Below are 22,240 nucleotides of genomic sequence, written 5' to 3' on the forward strand. Positions count from 1 at the left end.
CGCCCCCTCTCTGGAGGAGCAACACACTGCATACTGGCTCAAAACTCCGCTGTTCAGTAACGGCTTGGAGACAGACATACCACAGCTAGGTACACACAAATACACACACACACACACGTATATAGATGCATATACACAATCATCTACATACACACACACACTCACATAAACACACACGGGTATATGCACACATAGTTATATAGACCAAATACATGAACAAATACATGAACATTTTAAACACAACTGCTATTTGTTAATCTGAAGGCGGTGTATGCACACACGTGTGTGTTTGTACGCATGTTGCAGACGCCTCCGTTAGCGCTCTGTTGGAGGTGGCGCTGTGTGGGGATGAGGAACAGAAGCCTTTTGACTGTGTGCTGCGTGCTGACATGAGTGTGTTAGTGGACCTGGCACTGGGAACCACCAAGGAGCCCACACACAGTCTGTGGACCAACATGCAGGACTACGCCCTCAGCAAGGGTACACACACACACACACACACACACAGTCTGTGGACCAACATGCAGGACTACACCCTCAGCAATGGGTACACACACACGCGCACACACATGCACACACTACTCTTAAAACCAGTTCATCAGCAGTAATGGCTGTATTGGTGTGTGTTTCAGACTGGGACAGCGCATCTCTGGGTAACGAGGCTCTGCTGGACGCAGTCTCACGCTTCACTCTGGCAGCTCTGCTAAAGCACACAGGCCTGATCGACCAGGCGTGCGGAGAGGGCAGGTAACACACACACACACACACACACACACACAGACACACACACACTCTCTCACTCACACACACCCCTCATCCTCCCTCTTGGTCTGTGCTGTCAGGTATCAACCCTGTAAGCTGCTGGCTGAACTCTACCGCGGCGTCTACAAGGTGCGCAGTCGCTTATTGGCCTGCAGGAACATGGACCTGATCCAGACACGCTCGTCCTCAAGAGAGCGCAGGGTAAACGCGCGCACACACACGCACACAAACACACGTACACCCATACGCGCACGCACACATGTTGGACAGTTGTGTATAGAGGTATTTGAGATGCAGGAAATGTGTGTGTGTGTGTGTGTGTGTGTGTGTGTGTGTGTGTGTGTGTGTGTGTGTAGATCTCTGATAACATAGAGTCCCTGGACCTGGACCCACAGGAGCACTCCTTCACCCGCACCATCGATGAGGAGGCGGAGCTGGAGGAGCGGGCTGAGCGAGAGCGGGAGCGTGAAGAGGTCCACCAGGAGCACGACGATGAGGAGAGGACGCATGAGGTCATGACTGCAGGAAGTGAGTGTGTGTATGTGCACACACACACACAGTGTGTTTTAATGCTATGCAGTGTTGGCTGGATCTTTGCCTGCATGACACAACAGCCTCCCAGACGTGCACCCCCCCCCCCCCCCCGTACTGGTTCTGACTCATCTGCTAGTGTCGTACAGGTTTGTAATGAGGAGAGGTGACTGTGCTGAGGTGCTGGGGTGTGTGTCGCAACTGTGCTGAGGCGCTGGGGTGTGTGTCGCGACTGTGCTTCTCTAACCCTGCTGCTCTCTGTGCTGTGTCTTGGCGGGCGCAGAAATCTTTCAATGTTTCCTCTCAGCGCGGGAGGTGGTGCGGGGACGTGAGCGGGACCGGCCCGGCAGCACCAGCGTCCAGGACGAGACCGCACAGCTGGGCCAAGACCACCAGAGCAGCACAGTCCAGCACGATGGTCAGGATCTCTACACCGCCGCCTGCAACAGCACCATCCACCGCTGCGCCTTGCTCTTATTGGCCGTCAACCCGCCACTCACACCGCACACCAATCAGCAACCTCCCTTAGCCAGTGCCATACAGGAGGGAGGCGGGTTTATGACGAGGTGAGTGTCCCCAAGGGGACTTAGGAGACTCTGTCTCTACACGGCAGGTTCCTGCTGTGGGACTTGTCCACATCTTCACATGCATGCTTCATGGACACCGCCTCAGGTGCCTCACACTTACAGCCTATATGTTTTGTGGCCTGATCTAAATCAGATTTAGAAGTTTGAGTGTTTAGCAGCGTTGGATTAGTGTTTTAATCATCCTAAAGCATGCAGCCATCAGTCAGATTAATCAGTTTGTTTCAGTGTTGTTTTATAACTGTATATTGTAACTGTATTACAGGTAATAAAATGTTATGACCTAAGATGACCTGAGATGTTCTTAGGCCTCATTAACAGTGCATGTGTGTGTGCCTGTGTGTAGGAGTGAGAGTTTATCAGCTGAGAGCCGTTCCATACAGGCCAGTCCTAGTTACAGACTCACTAAATCACGCAGTGAGTCTGATCTATCACAGCCTGAATCTGATGAGGAGGGATACTCACTGGTGAGGAACCACCCCCCTCCCCACAGTATACACACACACACACACGTACTGTCTGTACTTGTTCTGTTATACAGGTATGCATGCTAGTTTGAACAAGGCTTGTGTAACTTGTTTCAGAGCGGCAGGAGAAATGTTGACCTGGATTTGATGTGCACATACAAGCGAGGTTGGTACTCCTGCCCTATGACCTGTGACTCCTGCCCTGTGACCCTGTAGCTGCGTCTCACATTAACCAGTTTGGTAGTACCGAGCTTTTCTGGTGAAGGAACTCCGCCTGTCAGAATTTCTCCATTATTAGAGTCGAGTTGTCTTTGTCCCGTTAGTGCAGCCCTGTTGCCCTGTTCTGTCCTACATTCCCCACCATCAGTGTGTGTGATGCAGCTGATACAGAGGTCCATGGTACACCGATGCCTGTCTGCACTTACAGGTCTACTGCACGGCCCCCCAGATTCGTCGGCCGACCAGTTCGGGGTCCGCTGGGGTCAAGAGTGTCTTTACAGCTCTCCACCGTCCTACGAGGGGTCGGACCTGGACCTGAGCCGAGCGCTGCGGGTCCACGCCCTCATCGACAACATCGTGGCCTTCATCAGCGGAGACGTGGCCAGCGCACCTGCCTTCAAGGAGCCTGAGGAGAACATGTCCACCAGCCCACAGGCCATCACCACGGCCATGGAGCAGCAGCAGAGCAGAGCCGAGGTGTGGACTTCACCTACATGACACCATCGTACAGGGAGTCTGAACCCACAGGGGAATATCTTCAGTGTCTGATCTCACAGTTGTGGCTGTCCATGTGTTCCTGTGTGTGTTTAGCTGCGGCTGGAGGCCCTTCATCAGATTGTGGTGTTGATCTCTGGGATGGAGGAGAAAAGTAGTCAGGCTGGAGCAGGGGGCGTGGCTGGACACACTAGCCCTGCCTTCCACTCTGCCTCTCTGCTGACATCAGTCAGACTGCAGTTCCTGGCCGGGTGTTTCGGACTGGGTGCCGTTAGCAGTGGAGGGCTTAAAGGAGAAAGTGTGCAGCTGCACCACTACCAGGTAAATGTCATCGTCTTCATCATCATCATCACCACCACTACATTTACAATCATCATCTTCATGTCCAGGGGGCGGGGGGCTATGTGTACTCTGTCTCCTGCAGGATGGTGTCCGAGCTGCAAAAAATACTTTACAGATGGACATTCAGACTGCCGTGCACAAAATCTACCAGCAGCTGTCAGTTACACTGGAAAGAGCCCTGCAGGCCAACAAGCATCACCTAGGTAACATCCACACACACCCCTTACATGAATTACTCCTGATGAAGGAAGCTTTCTTTCCATCAGTATATGTGTGTGTGTGTGTGTGTGTGTTCTGTGCACAGAGGCTCAGCAGAGGCTGCTCTTGGTGACAGTCTTTGCCCTCAGCGTGCGCTACCAGCCGGTGGACGTGTCCCTAGCCATCTCCACTGGCCTGCTGGATGTTCTGTCCCAGCTGTGCGGCAGGGAGACGCTCCTGGGTCAGACCCTGCAGCTGCTGCACAAGCCATCTGGCTCCCAGCTCAGCATGGCTCTGAAAGTGGCCAGCACCAGACTGCTGCAGATCCTGGCCATCAGTACTGGGTGGGGGCCTCAAACTTACAAACTATTAAACCAGACTAAAACAATCTCCAGAGCTCGCTCACACACACACACACACACACACACACACACATTAACCCTGACCGTGTTGTTGTTTTCAGGACGTACGCAGACAGGTTAAGTCCTAAGGTAGTCCAGGCCCTCCTGGACCTGCTGTGTAGTCAGTTAAAGACTCTCCTGTGGCAGACGGCGGCCAGCGTGACGGGTCCAAGCGCAGAGCACCAGGACAAGGCAGATGACTGCGCAGATGCACACAAAGACTTCAGGGGTAACTCACTCGCTGCTCACCACTGTTATGCTCGGTACCTGCATAGTATGTGTGTATAGTGTGTGAGGCACCGTGTTCTCATAGCTGAGCTGTACCTGGTGTAGTGTGTGTGTGTGCGCGTGTGTGTAGTGTAGTGTTGCGTAAACAGCACACGGCTAAGCTGCACCTGGTTTAGTGTGTGTGTGTGTGTGTGTGTGTGGTGTAGTGTTACGTAAACAGCACACAGCTGAGCTGCACCTTGGCGACTTCCTGGTGTTCCTGCGCAGAGTTGTGTCCTCTAAATCCATCCAGTCTAAGATGGCGTCGCCCAAATGGACTGAAGTGTTGCTCAACATTGCAGCTCAGAAATGCTGCTCAGGTAACCACGCCCACCCACACCCTGCCCAGGTAACCATGCCCACCCAGTATGTGGGGGCGGGACAGAGACGGTGTTGCTGTTGGGTTCTGTACCATATTTTCATCAGTGTCTTACAACAGGAGGGACAGTTGTTACTTACAATATATGACACCACACGCATACACGGGTACAGCACACATACACATATCAGAGGTATAACACTGCACTTTAACCAAGGTGACACAACCTCCTACATATGTTCTGTGTGCATGTACATATCTGACCTTCATTAAGTATCAGAACTGACTGAGGTGAATTCTTAAGTCTGTCTAGTCTCGACCTCTGCACTCCACCATTACACTCGTAACTATAACTTTGTGGCTTGGCCGACTGTTCTTCAAACAGACAGGTTTACGGCCCCTATACAATGTTGTTGTAAAACTGTAAGGCATCATACTGTGTAATACAGATATTTAAAACAGCAGTAACATCCCATTATTAGCTCCAGAAGGTATCACCTTATGAAAAAAGAGACTGCACATGGTCAGTGTGGTTAATCCAGGACAGATCCAGGTATGAGATGTGTAAGACATAACCTGCTGGATTTGCACACTGGACTGTAGCCTATTCTTAAGGACCTTTTAGTGCTGAATGTGGCCATCTAGCTTCAGAGCAGGTGTATGCAGGTACAGTGCAGGTGTGTGTGTTTCAGGTGTTCCCCTGGTGGGTAATCTGAGGACACGTCTGCTTGCTCTGCATGTCCTGGAGGCAGTGCTTCCTGCCTGCGAGAACAGCGTTGAGGATCATCAGATGACCCAGGTTACACACACACACACACACACACACACACACACACACACACACACACACGTAGTAGTTGAACCTATGTAGTTGTGATGGTACGTTACATGCTCAGTCTTTCCTGGTTAGGTGGTGGAGCGGCTGTTCTCTCTGCTGTCAGACTGCATGTGGGAGGCACCTATATCTCAGGCCAAACACACCCTCCACCTTCAGGAGCACGAGCAGGAGCTCAGACTCCAGGTAAGCAGCACACACGCTGAGCCCAACTCGTTCCTACCACCCTGGGTGTGGTGTCCGTGTTCACGATACATCAATCATCTGTTGATCTGCGATCTGCTCCATCTGTTCTCGCAGTATAAACATGGCCATAACACATGAACACTGAAAGTGTAAAGACTGCAGTGGCTTTGGTAACATAATCATTAAACCATCACTCTGTAACTCTGTGTGTGTGTGTGTGTGTGTGTGTGTGTGTGTGTGTGTGTGTGTGTACACCACAGGGAGAGGTTGAAGAGGAAGAGGAGAACTTGCCCATTCAGGAAGTGATCTTTGACCCAGAGAAGGCTCAGTGCTGTGTGGTGGAGAGTGGCCAGGTCCTGACCCATGGCACTGGGGGCAAAGGTTACGGCCTTGCTGCCACGGGTATTTCCTCCGGCTGCTACCAGTGGAAGGTACTGCGCACACACACACTGCTTAAAACATGTAAACACACACACATACACACACCCCTGTAAATGTATGCACACACACAAAGGGGCACACCTCTATAAACGCGTGCACACACACACCTCTATAAACGTATCCATGCGCACAATCATTATCGCACGTGCATACATATATAAATGTGCGCACAGGTTCACACTGACCATATATCCAGCTTCTGTTTATATTCAGTATACCTTGGTGTGTGTGTGTGTGTGTGTGTGTGTGTGTGCCATCCTGTGTCAGTTCTACATAGTGAAGGAGAATCGAGGGAACGAGGGGACGTGTGTGGGTGTGTCTCGCTGGCCTGTGCATGACTTCAACCACCGCACCACGGCTGACATGTGGCTGTACCGTGCCTACAGTGGGAACCTGTACCACAGTGGAGAGCAGCCACTCACACTGGCCAGCTACACACAGGGAGACCACATCACCTGCGTGCTGGACATGGAGGCGCGCACCGTGTCCTTTGGCAAAAACGGAGAGGTGAGCCACGCGTGTACACACACACACACACACACACACACACACAGTCTAGGGAGTACCTCTGTGTATTGCTCTGTGTTGCAGGAACCCAAACTGGCCTTTGAAGATGTGGACGCGACTGAGCTGTTCCCCTGTGTGATGTTCTACAGCAGTAACCCTGGAGAGAAGGTGAGAACAGCTACCCACAATGCACTGTGCTGCTGCATGTCAGGGTATGTTACCCACAACGCACTGTGCTACTGCGTCAGGGCACACTACCCACAATGCACTGTGGTAGTTTCCCTGAGCTTATCTGTCACTGGTTGCCTCCCCAGGTCAAAATCTGTGACATGCAGATGAGAGGGACACCACGTGACCTGTTGCCTGGCGACCCCATCTGCAGCCCTGTGGCAACCGTGTTGGTGGAGGCCACCGTTCAACTGCTCCGTGTGCTGCACCGCTGGGAACGCTGGACTCCGCCTATCAACCGCTGCATGCTTCAGCGTCTCCAACAGATCCGGGGCTGCCTGCGCGGCAGCGTGCCACCACCCGGGGGTGCCAGGCTGCGCAAAAGCCGCTCAGCCCAGAGCCGCGAGGAGCAGGAGGAGCGGGAGGAGGAGAGGGAGGAGCGTGCGGGCAAGGCCGGGAGACACACGTCCATGGAGCTGTCCGAGTCCCACCTGCGCACACTGTGCTGCCAGGTGTGGCCCGTGCTGGCCGTGATGGGAGGTGCAGACGGCGGGCTGAGGGTAGGCGGGCGCTGTGTGCACAGACAGACGGGCAGACACGCCACCCTGCTGGGCGTGGCCAAGGAGGGCAGCACCTCGGCCAAGGTGCAGTGGGACGAGGCCGAAATCACCATCAGGTGAGGCCACACTGCCCACAAACACGCTACACACGTACACGCTCCTCATGTGAACTTTACACACGTGAATGCTACACGCGTACTCCTTCCCTTAAGCTACATGTCATAAACTCTTTTCAAGTGTTTTTCTCTGCATGTCTGTGCTCTTTCTGTTGAATGAGTCCTTTGACCCGGGACTTCCACCAGGTTTCTCCACTCGTGCGCGCGTCCTTCTCTCCTTAGTTTCTCATGTCCTTCTCTCCTTAGTTTCAATTTTTACTAAACTCCTCTAGCGCTTCACTCTTTTTTGTTTTGGTCCATGACTTCCCCTTTCCCTCACATTTTTTTTCTCTCTCCCCCCCCCCCCCCCACTTCCTCTCTCATCACCTCTCCTACCTCCTTTCTCTTTTCCTCTCTTTCATTTCTCTCCATCTCTCCACACTTAAGCTTCCCCGCTTTCTGGTCGCCTAGTGACACTCCCCTGTACAACCTGGAGCCATGTGAGCCGCTGCCCTTTGACGTGATGCGTTTCCGTGGCCTGACCGCCGCCCTGCTGCGTGACCTCACCGCTCTGGCCTCACTGCAGGATGACAGCACCAGGCCTTCGTCATCATCCTCCTCCTCCTCCCGCCGGCATGAACGCCGGCACCGGCACGAGACGGAGCGGGAGGGCGAGGTGCATCCGGATGGCCGGGAAGGCACGTGCGACCTACGTGTCTCCCACAGCCTGGACGAGGTGCGCGCCCACGCCAGCACCCGCCCTGAACCTGCAGAAGGGGTGGGGCTTCGCACCAGTGCGCAGGAGGCATCGGCCCTGGCAGAGTTACACGCCGTGCAGCTGTCCTACCTTTACCTGGGTGCCATGAAGAGTGTGAGCACACTGCTGAGCTGCAGCAGGTATGCTGAGCTTCTGCTCGTGCCCAAGGTGCCACCCGACGGCGGGCACAACGCAGACTGCAGCAGCCCTGGCATCAGCGGCTCACACGAAGACGTGGAGATGCGTGCTGCACTGCAGTTCCTCATGCGCCACATGGTGACACGGGCGGTCATGAGGTCACCCATCAAGAGGGCACTCAGCCTGGCACACCTGGAGCGGGCACACGCTATGATCTACAAACTAGTGGTCACCAGTCTGCTGAAGGGACAGGACGGGGATGGAGCCAAGACATGTTAGTCTGTCTCTCTCACACACACACGCACACATGCACACATTCAGAGACAAATACACTAATAAAAACAAGCTCATGTTTGGTTAGTCCAGACTTATTTTGTGTGTCTGTGTGTGTGTGTGTGTGTGTGTGTGTGTGTTGTAGTGCATGCCGAGTGTGAAGAGCTGGATGGTGACCCCCAGTTCCAGACTCCAGTCACCACCTCCCCCTCTGCCTCTAGCAGCACCTCCTTCATGAGCTCCTCCTTAGAGGACACCACCACGGCAACCACACCCGTCACCACGGCAACCACACCTGTTACTGATGCAGAGACTGCACCAGCCTCAGAGTCTCCAGGTGTTATGCCTCTCAGCCTACTCAGGTACACACATGCACGCACACGCATTCACATACGCATGCACGCACATGCGCGCACACAAAGGCATATGCGCGCACACACACACACACACACACACACACACACACACACACACACATACATAGATAGATACATATATATATATATATATGTATATATATATATATATATATATATGTATATATATATATATACATGTATATATATATATATATATATATATATATATATATATATGTATATATATATATATATATGTATATGTATATATGTATGTGTGTGTGTGTGCATGTATGCTTTAAGGATGATCTGTGCTAGTCTTTGTTGTTGTGTGTGAGAGTTTAGAGGATGCATATGTTAACTAGGGGTGTGGGGGTGTGTGTGTGTGTGTGTGTGAGAGCAGACAGATGTTCTCTAGTTACCCCACTACCACTCTGCTTCCTGCTCGCCGGGCTCATACTCCCCCAGTGTCTCTACCCACATCCCCCTCAGATGAGCACGGACGGAGACAGAGCCTCACCTCTCCTGAGTCCCAGCCTGCTAGGACCGCCAACAGGACTGGTCCGTACTCACACACATACACACACTTTGCACAATTATTAGGATGTATAAATTTGAATCCATATTGGATTTAAGCATATCAGGTGATGTGTATTTGTGTAGTGAGGGAGGGTGTGGCCTATGATGTAGAGAATTATTAGGCAGCTTCTTTTCCTCAGAAAAAAAGTGCCCAACTGACTCTGGGAAGTTAAAAATTGTAAAAAATAAATAAATAAAAATCGTTGAGGGATGCAGCACACTTAAGCTTGCTGAGATATTGGGGCGTGATCATAGAACCATCAAACGTTTTGTTGCAAATAGCCAACAGGGTCGCAAGAAACGTGTTGAGAAAAATAAAAGATGCAAATTAACTGCCAAAGATTTGAGAATCAAACATGAAGCAACCAGGAACACATTATCCTCCAGTGCTGTCATATTCCGGACCTGCAACCTACCTGGAGTGCCCAGAAGCACAAGGTGTTCAGTACTCAGAGACACGGCTAAGGTAAGGAAGGGTGAAACCTGACCACCACTGAACAAGACACATAAGGTGAAATGTCTGAAAGACTGGGCAAAAAAATATCTGAAGGCTTTATGGACTGATGAGACGAGCGTGATTCTTGGTGGACCAGATGGATGGGCCCGTGGCTAGATCAGTAACAGGCACAGAGCTCCACTTCGACTCAGATATCAGCAAGCTGGAGGTGGGGTATTGCTATGGGCAGGTATTATTAAAGATGAGCTAGTTGGACCTTTTCAGGTTGAAGATGGACTCAAAATCAACCCCCAAACCTACTGCCAGTTTTTAGAAGATGCTTTCCTCAAACAGGGGTACAGGAAAAAGTCTGCATCTTTCAAGAAGACCAAGATTTTTATGCAGGACAAAGCTCCATTGTATGCATCGAAGTACTCCACTGTGTGGCTGGCCAGTAAAGGCCTTAAAGATGAAGCAATAATGACATGGCCCCCTTCTTCACCTGACCTAAAGCCTACTAAGAACTTGTGGGCCCTTCGTAAACAGAAGATTTACACTGAGCACAGTCCAGCTCTCTGAACAGTGTCTGGGACGCTGTGGTTGCTGCTACACAAAAAGTTGGTCAAAAGATTAAGAGACTGACAGACATGAATGGCTTATGACTGTTATTGAAAAGAAGGGTGACTATATCACTGACTTTTTTTTTTTTTACGTTTATTTGTAAAATGAGTTGTTTATTATTCTCAACAAAACAGATGAAAATAAACAAGTGAGATGGGAAAATGTCCTTTTTTCATTTAGTTGCCCAATAATTCTGCGCACACAGATATTTTCCTAAGAAGGCCAAAACCTCACTTTTACTTTCATATATATTCAGGTTTGAGGTTTATTAACATTTTGGATTGACTGAGAGCACTGTAGTTGTTCAATAATAAAATGAAGCTTGCCTAATAAAAAAAAAAAAAAAAAAAAAAAAAAAAATATATATATATATATATATATATATATATATATATATATATATATATATATATATATATATATATATATATATATATATATAAAAATTCCCTTTGTGTTTTTATGTTCTTTATGTTCTGGTTCCTGTTGCCTTGTCTTGCTCATTAGTGAATCTGCTTCTCTGTGTACATGATTGCTGTAAAGCAGCTGTATAATATGAAAGTTGTAAAAGAAATGCTCTACAAATATTTATTAATATTCTTTGCCTTGTGCGTGTGCGCGCAGCACTCTCAGATCCTAGCAGTCGACTCTCCACATCGCCCCCTCCCCCCGCCATCGCTGTGCCTTTACTGGAGATGGGCTTCTCACTTCGCCAAATAATGAAAGCCTTGGAGGCCACAGGTACGCCTCCACACAAACACACACACACACAGGAGGGAGTGATCTTAGTTATCCTAACCATACTATCTGTGTGTGACCCCAGGAGCCCGTGGCGAGGCAGACGCCCAGAACATCACCGTATTGGCCATGTGGATGATTGAGCATCCGGGCACCGAGGCTTCAGAGGACCATCATACCATCGCCAGTGACTCCTGTGCTGGAGCAGCTGGGGGAGGCAAAAGTGCAGATGGGAGCTACCTTCAGACCCCGGGGGACCCGCCCAGCACCCAGGGGGAGGACAGGGACCCGCCCAGCGCCCAGGGGGAGGAGACTTTCAGCCAGAGGTCAGCAGCTGCTCTGTGCAACAAGATTAGACTACCTTAAGTTAAATGACATTTTAAGTTATTCCATCTCTTTCCTTTGACCGGGGACTCTCTGTCCTTAGCCCTGAAGGACTTGAACAAGACTCCGCCTCCGCCTCAACTGGCCACGCCCCAAGAGGCCGTTCAGCAGCCAATAGGAAGCATCGGTTTGACCTGGCAGCTCGCACTTTACTAGCTCGCGCAGGTACACTTAACACACAAAAAGACACTCATACACATACCTCCACCCACTGTACATGTACACCTCCACCCATTGTACCTGTACACCTCCAACCACCGATCCACCCACTGTATGCGTACACCATCTCACACTTTTAACTATGTAATAACAAGGTGTGTGTGTGTAATTGTGTGTGTGTGTGTGTGTGTGTGTGTGTGTGTGTGTGTAATTCCCTTGTTTGTGTTTCTGTGCGTGTGTGTATGTGCACGTGTAATGGTCTTTGTGTAGCTGGGCTGTATCGCTCCGTGCAGGCCCATCGCTCTCAGGTGCGTAGGGAGGGTCTTGGTCTCCAGCAGGACCCTGGCTCTCTGGGGGGCCTGTATGACTTTAACCTGGACGAGGAGCTAGAGCTGGACCAGGAGGCCATGGAGGCCATGTTCAGCCAGGAGCTGGCATCCGACTCCGACATCCTGGGAATGTGGATCCCGGAGGTACTGGACTGGCCAACATGGGTGTGTGTGACTGCTGCACAGAGCTTCCACTGAATTGCTACTCATTACTAATCCCACTAACCCAAACACAGACATGTGCACGCACACCACACACACAAGGATGCACATACAAACATGCGTACAAACACAAAACATACACGCAAGTGCGCATGACCATGCATGTAAGCACACAGGCTAGAACACGACTCGTGGGGGCCCCGGGGCCCATGGGGCAGGAGTCTTATTCTAGTCTGCCAGAAACCTCCCTCTTCACAAACATAAACCATTTCTGCTTAACTAACCAAGCCGAGGAACCTGGTGATTATGAAGGAGCTTTTCTGTAGTGTTTACATGCTAACACTGCGTGTGTGTCACTGCGTGTGTAGCACGTGTGTGAGTCCGAGGACCATGGCGAGGTGGTGGTGTGTGAGCTCTGTGATGCCAGCGTGTCCAGCTTTAACCAGCACATGAAGAAGAGCCACCCAGGCTGTGGGCGTAGTGCCAACCGGCAGGGTTACCGTAGCAACGGCTCCTACGTGGATGGCTGGTTTGGGGGTGAGTGCGGCAGTGGGAACCCCTATTACCTGCTGTGTGGCAGCTGCAGAGAGAAGTACCTCAGCATGAAGAACAAGACCAAAGGAGCCCTACCTGAGAGGTGTGTGTGTGTGTGTGTGTGTGTGTGTGTGTGTGTGTGTGTGTGTGTGTGTGTGTGTGTGTGTATGGAGGAGAGAATTTTACTGGGTTGAATTATATGGTACTTTGAATTATTTGTTGCTTTTAAGCAGTTTAATAATGTCTTTCAGGTATAAAGGTCAGGCTCCAGACCTTCTGGGAAAACAAGATAGTGTCTACGAAGGTACTGATTATTTTACTGATTTGACTGGTTTTTACTGGCTATTTTTACTGATTAAAAAAAACCAAAACATTTATTTTATTATTTTACTTATTTTTTACTGACTTATTACTGACTTACACCAAGTGATTATTTTACTGATTGTTTACTTATTATTTAGTGATCAACAGATTATTTACTGATTGTTTTATTGATTATTTACTGATTACTGGCTATTTTATGGATTATTTACTGATTCTTTTTTAAGTCATGAAGTACTTCAGCCCCCTCATTAATGACAATGGGGAGGCTGTCTGTGACTGGACTGACAGTCCCTGCTTTGTGTGTGTGCGTCATACAGAGGACTGGGACATGCTGGATGTGGAGGAGGCTGAGCGTCTCACGGGGGTGGAGGAGTTTGAGCTGCTCTCAGCACCACTGGGTCTGAGTGAGCACAGACCTGTGCCTGACGCTGTTCACTTCCCCGACACCGACCCCCTCGGAGCCTCTGTCGCCATGGTTACTGCCACCAACAGCATGGAGGAGACCCTGCTGCAGATAGGTAAGGTTCCAACTCAGACGGTGTTGTGGTTAAGACAGAAGGCTTTTCTGGAACAATCTGAGCCATCATCATAAAACCTTAAGAACCCAAAAATGTTCCATTTGGAAATTGGATTGGATTAATATTTGGTTTTACTTTACTTTTTTGGAACATAAATGTTATGAGGTCAGGTCACTTTAGCAGAGGCTACAGCAGGATCGCAAGCAGCTTGGTAATCCCTGTAGCCGTGTGCTCAGTGTGTACGTGTGTGCATGTCGCAGGCTGCCAGAGCTCAGTGGATAAGGGCTCTCCAGGCCGTGTGGCTCTGGGGGAACAGGCCGCTTGTCTCCAGAGCTCCGCGGATCGTCTGGTGGCTCTCAGCAGAGTCACAGCTGCCACACAGGTGCTACTGGCCAGGACCATGGTGATGAGGGCACTGTCCCTCCTCTCAGTCAGGTCAGTGTGCTTGCGTGTGCGTGAGTGTGTGTGTGTGTGTGTGCATGTGCATTTCCGTGTGTGTGTTGAAATGCTTTTCTGTTCTTTAGTGGCTCCAGCTGCAGTTTGGCCGCTGGTCTGGAGTCTCTGGGACTGACGGACATTAGGACCCTGGTGCGTTTGATGTGCTTGGCTGCGGCAGGGCGGGCCGGCCTCTCCACAGGTCTGGCCTCGGGCCCTGGAACCTCCGAACGGCCCAGAGGAGCCAGCAAGCCCAGCAAGCCCATCTCATGCCTGGCATACCTCAGCACGGCTGTAGGCTGCCTCGCTTCCAACAGCCCCACTGCTGCCAAACTGCTGGTGCAGCTGTGCACTCAGGTGAGCGCACTTCTCCAGCTGTTAGAGGTGCACACACCTCTCACCTCTCTACAGTTTAGATTTATTTGACTCTCTCTCCCACTCTCCGTGTCCCTTGCTACAGAACCTGATCTCAGCAGCCACAGGGATGAACCTGACCACCGTGGACGACCCCATCCAGAGGAGGTTCCTGCCCAGTTTCCTACGTGGTGTGGCCGAGGAGAACAAGCTGGTGACATCGCCCAACTTTGTAGTGACGCAGGCACTGGTGGCGCTCCTGGCAGATAAGGGTGCCAGACTAAGACCCGGATATGACAAGGCTGAACTGGAGAAAAGAGGTTCGTTCCCCACAAGACAGCAAACACCTTGAGCCCAGCAGTGTTAAGTACTATGTTGTCTAATGAATATTGCATCATCATGTATGCATAATCATTAATTCAGTCATCCATTATTAGAGTTTTTCATAGCCATTAGTAAATGTTCATGTTCCAGCATCTGAGGGCTGGTGGACAGCTGGGCTTTGGCCTGTTCCCAAACCTTCTGAATCATTTTGTGTCATTTTAATCACTCATCGTTACACTCATTGTGTGTACGTGCATGTGTGTGTGTGTGTGTGTGTGTGTGAGTGTGTGTGTGAGTGTGAGTGTGTGAGTGTGTGTGAGTGTGTGTGAGTGTGTGTGAGTGTGTGTGAGTGTGTGAGTGTGTGTGTGTGTGTGTGTGTGTGTGTGTGTGTGTGTGTGTGTGTGTGTGTGTGTGTGTGTGTGTGTGTGCGTGCATGCTCTGGCCTTGCTCTTTGCAGGGTTAATGTTCTCTCTCTATGACCACCTCTCCTGTCCCCCCACTGGTGTAGGCCCGTTGGAGCTGGCCAATGCACTGGCGGCGTGTTGCCTCTCGTCCCGCCTCTCTTCACAGCACCGCCAATGGGCTGCACAGCAGCTGGTGCGCACACTGGCCGCTCACGACCGTGACAACCAGGGCCGGCCACAGAGCTTCGCTGACATGGCTGGAGACCTGCGGAAGTGCTCCACTATCAAACTGGAGGCTCACCAGGGCAGGGTATGGCTTGGAAGAGTTATCAGATAGTTATAGTTACTACTTAATAGTTATAGTTAATCATTAGCAATTTAGTAGTTGAGTTATAGTTGAGTTATAGTTAATAGTTTACAGTTCATAGTTAAGTTTGTTATAGTTGTTATAGGGAATTGTTTATAGTTAATAATAGTAGTTTATAGTTGTTAGTTAATAGTTCTAGTTAAGAGCTATAGTTTATAGTTAAGTTATAGTTAATACAGTTAATATAGTTATCATTTATAGTTATAGTTTGTAGATATAGTTAATTGTTTTAGTTTATAGATATAGTTAATAGTTATTATAGCTATAGTTCATAGTTTACAATTGCAGCATTTAGCTGATGCTTTTAATTGAAGGTTAAATTAATTGAAGGGGACCAACAGTGGCAACTTGGCAGTGGTGGTGCTTGAACCAGAAACCTTCTGATTACAAGTCAAGGACCTTAACCACTGAGTTACCACTGCCTTATAATTATAGTTAATAGTTTATATAGTTGCTATAGTTAATAGTTTATAGTTAAGTTATAGTTTTGTTATAGTTGTTATAGTTTATAACTTATAGTTTTATAGTTAGTTAATATAGTTCATAGTTTATAGTTGTCATATGTAATCGTTTATAGTTAATAGTAATAGTTTATAGATATAGTTTATATAGTTAATAGTTATAGTTTTTATAATAGTTTATATAGTTAATAGTTATAGTTTTTATAATAGTTTATAGTTGTAATTAATAGTTTATGGTTATAGTTTATATGGTTGATGGTTATAGTTGTTATAGTTTATATAGTTAATAGTTATAATTGTTAAAGTTAATAGTTTATAGTTGTCACAGTATCCGCCCTTGTGATACTCTATTGCCTAACGGTTCAGTATGAAAATGCAATAAGAACATGCAGCTACCATCAAAAAAATGCCATAGATCAGAGATCAATTTTATTGTGCTATTGAGTTATTGTGTGCTTAGATGAGTGCTCTCTGGGTGTTTCAGAGTATTCATGTGATCCATAAAGACTAATTAATTAATTTTCAAAAAATACACCATTTTTTGCCCGTGTTGCATAAAGGCCTTTAGCACAGTTTTAATATATATCTGTAAAACAATCCAGTGTTTTTGTCTGTATTGTGCAGTGCTAAGATAGAGGCTGAACATGAGTGGAGCATTTTCTGTGAGGAGGATGTGATCTTTCAGTTAGAGAGCTTAATGTCTGTGATTGGTGGGTAAACAGGGCATACTGGGTAATGTGTCCCTCAGGTGATCTGCTGTGCCTGGTGCAGTAAAAAGGGATTGCTGGCCACCAGCGGCAGCGACGGCACCGTTCGAATCTGGAGTGTCAGCAAGAACCAGTACAGCCTGCAGCAGACCGTCGTCAACAGAACGTGAGCTTGGCCCCTACTGCTACAGCATCACACTGTGTCCTCCTCACTCCTATGGCAAGCATGTGTGATTGAGGTTGTGTCTGATTAGTTGTGTGGTTGTGTGTTCTCAGAGACAGCTCCCTGGAGGAGTGTGTGGGAGGCGTTCCGTCTCCTGGTGAGCCCAGCCTGGCTCCAGTAGCCTGGAGTGCGAGTGCAAAGTTCTTGGCTACAGCGGTGGAGAAAGTCGTCAACATCTGGCAGGTCAATGGTGAGTCTGCACTTTACATATCACAAAACAGAGACGGTTGTTGAACCTGAGAGGCTTAAACCCAGTTTATTAAGATGTATATAAAATGAGAGTGGCTTCACAGGTCACATACAAGTACGTGACATAACACTCAGCTATATTACTTTATAAAATGGTGATGAGTGTCCAGAAAAATTTCAAGATGGAATTTCTTTGTCAATAAAGGAAAAAAATGTAAAACTTCCCAAGTCATGTGACTTGTAAGCTGTTTGTGTGTGTGTGTGTGTGTGTGTGTGTGTGTGTGTGTGTGTGTGTGTTTTAGGTGGTAAGGGCTTGTTGGACCTGCAGCCTCACTGGGTGTCGTCATTGGCCTGGCCAGAGAATGAGGCGGGATCTCTGTGGTCCGGGGAACCTCGGGAGTTGCTATTGGTCGGCCGCATGGATGGAACGCTGGGCCTGATCGAAGTCCTGGATCCGTCCAAGATGCACAGAACCGAACTACAGCACTGCTACAGAAAAAACGGTACAACCTGACACGCTACCTGAAGGAAATGAACAACTTGAAACTAAACAACACATTTATTAAGACACAATCTTCTCTAAGACACAAATATTATTGTCAACAAGTGCTGTATTTACAGTGTAGATTCTAAATGGCTATAGAGTATAGGGTATAGAGTGTAGAGATGGAACAGTGAGTTTGTGCATGTGTGCACTCCCGTGTGTGTGTGTGTGTGTGTGTGTGTGTGTGTGTGTGTGTGTGTGTGTGTGTGTATAAAAACAAAACACCTGTTCAGGAATAAAATGTTGCATGTTTTTTTTAGTGGCTGTGATGCATATTGCATGGTACAGTGAAGACCACCCCTTCGCTGTAGGCTATGCAGATGGAAAACTTCTCATTGGCTCTAAAGAACCCCTGGAAAATGGATCTGTGGTGGTTATCGATGCCCACAAGGTTAGAGACGCCATGTGACACACACATACACACACACACACACACACACCAAAATCTACATGACTTCAGTTCAGTAGAATTCTCAGGTGGAGGAAAACCATAATTTCTGTCTGTAGGAGAGCATCAGTTCATTGGGCTGGGCTCCAGGTGGACGAATACTGTCAAGCTGTGCCAAAGAGGAGATTGTGCACCTGTGGGCAGAGTCAGGGGCAGGGCTTGGATGGAACTGGGCGTGTCTTCAGAGCATCACTCACCCCACTGTGGTGAATACTGTTGCCTGGTGCACGCTGCCAGGTCAAGGACCCAAAGCACTGAATATGCTAGCCACGTATGTACACACATTTACATTTATGGCATTCAGCCGACGCTTTTATCCAACGTGAATTTCAATTATGACTGAGTACAGCTTGAGCAATTGTGGGTTAAGGGTCTTGCTCAGAGGCCAAACAGTGCCACTGAGCTACCACCATACACACACACACACACACACACACAGACTTTCTTTACCACATGTACACGCGTGATGTGTTTGTGTTGCAGTTGTTGTCAGAATGGCCTGGTGTCTGTGTGGACAGTACCACAGGACCCCTCAGTCTTCTCCCAGGTCAGCACAGCCAGCCCAGAAGCATGGTGGGAAATGGAGTCCAAGTCTAAAACTATGGTACTCGTAACAGTCATAATGCCTTTAAATAATTCACTCATAATAAATATGTTGCTGTTTGGCAATTCCAGAGCTTGTTATAGCAAAGGGGTTTGGGGGGGGGGGGGGGGGCACGTGTGTGTGTGGGGGTATTTGGAGGCAGGAGGGTGGGTACGTATGCAGGGGGTGTTGGGGGAGGAAGGTGTAATAATAATAATCATTCAAGCAATTTAATTAAATGTGACATGATGAACAATATTGTAATACTCAACATGAAGTAAAGTTTGACGCTTCAGTGCATTGTGAGGGGAGTTTATAGAAATGACAACAGTTGCTAAAAAATGATCAAATGTGTAATGAAGGTTTGTCATCTGTGCCCTTCACTAACATGGGTATTCTGCAGTCAGCCACTAGAGGGCGACAGACATAGTGGCTTCACTTCTCACCTGCTGTAGTCCAGTCCATTTGTCCATTTGTGTCTGGGTGTGTGTTCATTTTCATTTGTCTGATTTCCAGCTGCCCCCGCGACGGAGTGAGGCAGCAGTGTGTGTGTTTCAGCTGCGAGGTCACATGACCCCAGTGCGGACAGTGGCATTCAGTCCGGATGGTCTGGCGCTGGTATCTGGGGGTGTGGGAGGACTCATGAATATCTGGTCCCTTCGAGTGAGTTACAAACATACACTCAGGATCTAGTATATTGTTTATGTGTACGTATATGTAAGTGTGTGTGTGTGTGTAGGATGGCTCGGTGCTACAGACTGTGGTTGCTGGCTCTGGAGCAGTTCAGCACACCGTGTGGATTCCTGATGTTGGGGTGGCTGTTTGCTCCAATCGCTCTAAGGTCACACATGTGATAAACACAAGCAATTTTCTTTTATAAGAATAACGGCAACATTGTGTGTAGTCTTGTTGATTTTACAGGAACACTGTATGGATGGATTTTTGTTTTAGGATGTTCTGGTAGTCAATTGTTCCACGGAATTCATGGCAACCAATCACGTATTAGCAACCTGCCGTTCTGCTCTAAAGAAGCAAGGAGTTGTGGGATTGAACATGGCACCCTGCATGAGGGCGTTCTTAGAGAGACTTCCCATCATGCTCCAGGACCAGTATGTCTACGAGAAGGTAACTGCCAGCACCTTTCCCAGGTGGGTTAACCCTAATCCTCACCGTGATGGGTTAACGCTAACCCTAACCCTGGTGGGCTACCCTTAATCCTAACCCTGGTGGGTTAACCCTAACCTTGGTGGGGGTCCATCTGATAAAAGCACTGCCCTAAAGTGTAATTAAGAATTATGACAATTATGTTTTTATTATTGAAGTGTCATAGCTCTCTTTTTAGTTTTTAAATACACTGGTAATCACCACACATGCATGTGTGTGTATTTCAGCCTCATGTAGTGTGTGGCGAACAGCTGATCCACAGCCCATACATGCAGTGTCTGGCGTCTCTGGCTGTGGGGCTGCAGCTGGACTTACTGCTGTGCCAGCCAGCCCTCCCCCCCCACCTGGCTCACTGCCCCGCCCAGCCTGGCTCTTCCTCTTCCTCACATGCCTGGGGCAGCAGTGAGTGGGCATGGCTTCACTGCTTCTCCACCACAGTGAAGACGGCAGAGGCTCTTGCCCGTGGACACACCTTCCCAGAATCCTTCAGTGTGCCTGACCTAGAGCCCGTGACCAAGGATAAGATGGCTGTCTTAATGGTGAGATACGGAGAGTTAACGAGAGGAGAAGCCACACGTATGAGACCTGTGAGGGTTTGATTCAGTCTGTGTTTTACTGTGGTGGCAGGACAACAGTAAATGGGCTCCAGAGATGGATGAGCAGCTAATGTCCTGGGCCACATCCAGACCAGAGGTAAGGTTAGGGGTTGGAATGGAATAAGAAAACAGGTTTGGACTGCAACACAAATAAAAATGTAGTAATAATAGAGAAATGTGTGTGTGTGACAGGACTGGCATCTGGGGGGAAAGTGTGAAGTGTATGTGTGGGGGGCTGGGCGACATGGACAGCTTGCTGAAGCGGGTCGAAACATTTTAGTACCAACACCTGTGTTCTCCTTCTCTCAGGCTCAACAGGTACACACGCACATGCACATGCATGTCTTCAGAGTGACAGATAGGTGGGGTGTAGGCACGCATGTTATAATCTTCGTGTATGTGTGTGTTTGCGCAGGTTGTGTGTGGACAGAATTGCACCTTTGTGATCCAGGCAAACGGGACAGTGTCTGCATGTGGAGAGGGCAGTTATGGCCGACTGGGACAGGGAAACTCTGATGACCTGCATGTCCTCACAGTTATTTCAGCACTGCAAGGTAACACACCCGCACATACACGCACGCGCACAGACACACACACAGCCCTAAACGTACACATAGATGCACACACACACGTATGCACAAACGCAAATGCGCACATGCATTTAGTTGTTAATACCTTATTTACTACACACACATCCATAAGGGAAATAAAACTAAGAATTTTAGTTTTCTATTTTACAGTTTTACATGTTAATTGTGTTCTGTATGTGGGTGTGTGTGTGTGTGTGTGCACGTATGCACATTGCATGTCTATGGCATGTGTGCATGCACAGGCTTCGTGGTGACCCAGCTGGTGACATCATGTGGCTCTGACGGTCACTCCATGGCTCTGACGGAGAGTGGGGAAGTGTTCAGCTGGGGAGATGGAGACTACGGCAAACTGGGTCATGGGAACAGTGACCGACAGCGACGGCCACGACAGATAGAGGCCCTGCAGGGAGAGGAGGTGGTGCAGGTCAGCGCGCGCGCACACACACACACAACCCAGAGGCTCTGCGAGGTGTCTACAAGTATGCGTGCACACACACACTATCCATACCTCCACTACACCCAAACTGGTAACAGAACTAGTCATGTGAAGTATTTTCATAAAGTCATAAAATCAGTGTGTAATGAACCATGCTCAGAAATGTCATTACGTTTTTAAGATGTTTGTGTGTGTTTCCACGCATGTGTGTAGATGTCGTGCGGGTTTAAACACTCTGCTGTAGTCACAGCTGATGGGAAACTCTTCTCCTTTGGGAATGGAGACTACGGCAGACTGGGTCTGGGCAACACCTCCAACAAGAAACTTCCTGAGAGAGTCACGGCACTTGAGGGTCACCAGGTCGCACAGGTCATCTGGTCTCTCCCCACACACACACACACGCACACAACCTCCAACAAGAAACTCCCTGAGTCACTGCACTCAAGGGTCAGGTCATCTGGAGTCTCTACACATGCACACACGCGTGCGCAGACACCTCCTTCTCACAGCCTCATACTCATGGCTGAGTAACGATTGTGTGTGTGTGTGTGTGTGTGTGTTCACTTGTAGGTGGCATGTGGACTAAATCATACCTTGGCAGTGTCTGCTGATGGAATGACAGTGTGGGCATTTGGAGATGGAGACTATGGGAAGCTAGGGTTAGGAAACTCCACAGCTAAATCCTCACCACAGGTACTGTGGTCCAAGTACACCTAAATATACCTAC

At 48.9% G+C, this 22,240-nt stretch overlaps 1 protein-coding gene across 5 annotated transcripts in view; it reads left to right on the plus strand.

Moving 5' to 3' along the window:
• herc1 (HECT and RLD domain containing E3 ubiquitin protein ligase family member 1) overlaps window positions 1-22,240 on the plus strand; it is a 40,531-nt gene that overhangs the window by 12,538 nt on the left and 5,753 nt on the right. Inside the window, exons 17-66 of one of the 5 annotated variants that reach the window (XM_035525798.1) lie at window positions 1-89; window positions 307-480; window positions 633-747; window positions 843-963; window positions 1,119-1,290; window positions 1,577-1,859; window positions 2,224-2,344; window positions 2,462-2,510; window positions 2,772-3,040; window positions 3,155-3,379; window positions 3,483-3,603; window positions 3,705-3,942; window positions 4,062-4,228; window positions 4,434-4,586; window positions 5,278-5,384; window positions 5,496-5,606; window positions 5,867-6,037; window positions 6,315-6,554; window positions 6,639-6,722; window positions 6,869-7,398; window positions 7,825-8,546; window positions 8,691-8,907; window positions 9,308-9,465; window positions 11,165-11,281; window positions 11,364-11,604; window positions 11,706-11,827; window positions 12,092-12,315; window positions 12,681-12,949; window positions 13,098-13,150; window positions 13,488-13,688; window positions 13,949-14,123; window positions 14,213-14,480; window positions 14,584-14,797; window positions 15,310-15,515; window positions 16,782-16,906; window positions 17,017-17,153; window positions 17,455-17,655; window positions 17,957-18,087; window positions 18,204-18,415; window positions 18,628-18,691; window positions 19,244-19,390; window positions 19,467-19,568; window positions 19,679-19,852; window positions 20,119-20,430; window positions 20,519-20,584; window positions 20,680-20,805; window positions 20,903-21,041; window positions 21,320-21,501; window positions 21,727-21,882; window positions 22,084-22,206. The exon at window positions 1-89 is cut by the window's left edge and continues 127 nt beyond it. In XM_035525798.1, coding sequence (XP_035381691.1) covers window positions 1-89; window positions 307-480; window positions 633-747; window positions 843-963; window positions 1,119-1,290; window positions 1,577-1,859; window positions 2,224-2,344; window positions 2,462-2,510; window positions 2,772-3,040; window positions 3,155-3,379; window positions 3,483-3,603; window positions 3,705-3,942; window positions 4,062-4,228; window positions 4,434-4,586; window positions 5,278-5,384; window positions 5,496-5,606; window positions 5,867-6,037; window positions 6,315-6,554; window positions 6,639-6,722; window positions 6,869-7,398; window positions 7,825-8,546; window positions 8,691-8,907; window positions 9,308-9,465; window positions 11,165-11,281; window positions 11,364-11,604; window positions 11,706-11,827; window positions 12,092-12,315; window positions 12,681-12,949; window positions 13,098-13,150; window positions 13,488-13,688; window positions 13,949-14,123; window positions 14,213-14,480; window positions 14,584-14,797; window positions 15,310-15,515; window positions 16,782-16,906; window positions 17,017-17,153; window positions 17,455-17,655; window positions 17,957-18,087; window positions 18,204-18,415; window positions 18,628-18,691; window positions 19,244-19,390; window positions 19,467-19,568; window positions 19,679-19,852; window positions 20,119-20,430; window positions 20,519-20,584; window positions 20,680-20,805; window positions 20,903-21,041; window positions 21,320-21,501; window positions 21,727-21,882; window positions 22,084-22,206 — 9,124 coding nt within the window. Of the gene's footprint in view, window positions 90-306; window positions 481-632; window positions 748-842; window positions 964-1,118; window positions 1,291-1,576; window positions 1,860-2,223; window positions 2,345-2,461; window positions 2,511-2,771; window positions 3,041-3,154; window positions 3,380-3,482; window positions 3,604-3,704; window positions 3,943-4,061; window positions 4,229-4,433; window positions 4,587-5,277; window positions 5,385-5,495; window positions 5,607-5,866; window positions 6,038-6,314; window positions 6,555-6,638; window positions 6,723-6,868; window positions 7,399-7,824; window positions 8,547-8,690; window positions 8,908-9,307; window positions 9,466-11,164; window positions 11,282-11,363; window positions 11,605-11,705; window positions 11,828-12,091; window positions 12,316-12,680; window positions 12,950-13,097; window positions 13,151-13,487; window positions 13,689-13,948; window positions 14,124-14,212; window positions 14,481-14,583; window positions 14,798-15,309; window positions 15,516-16,781; window positions 16,907-17,016; window positions 17,154-17,454; window positions 17,656-17,956; window positions 18,088-18,203; window positions 18,416-18,627; window positions 18,749-19,243; window positions 19,391-19,466; window positions 19,569-19,678; window positions 19,853-20,118; window positions 20,431-20,518; window positions 20,585-20,679; window positions 20,806-20,902; window positions 21,042-21,319; window positions 21,502-21,726; window positions 21,883-22,083; window positions 22,207-22,240 lie in introns of all 5 variants that reach the window. The other 4 variants (XM_035525777.1, XM_035525781.1, XM_035525794.1 and 1 more) reach the window with 4 other exon arrangements.

This window comes from Electrophorus electricus, chromosome 1, assembly GCF_013358815.1.
Source record: "Electrophorus electricus isolate fEleEle1 chromosome 1, fEleEle1.pri, whole genome shotgun sequence".
Lineage (NCBI taxonomy): Eukaryota > Metazoa > Chordata > Actinopteri > Gymnotiformes > Gymnotidae > Electrophorus > Electrophorus electricus.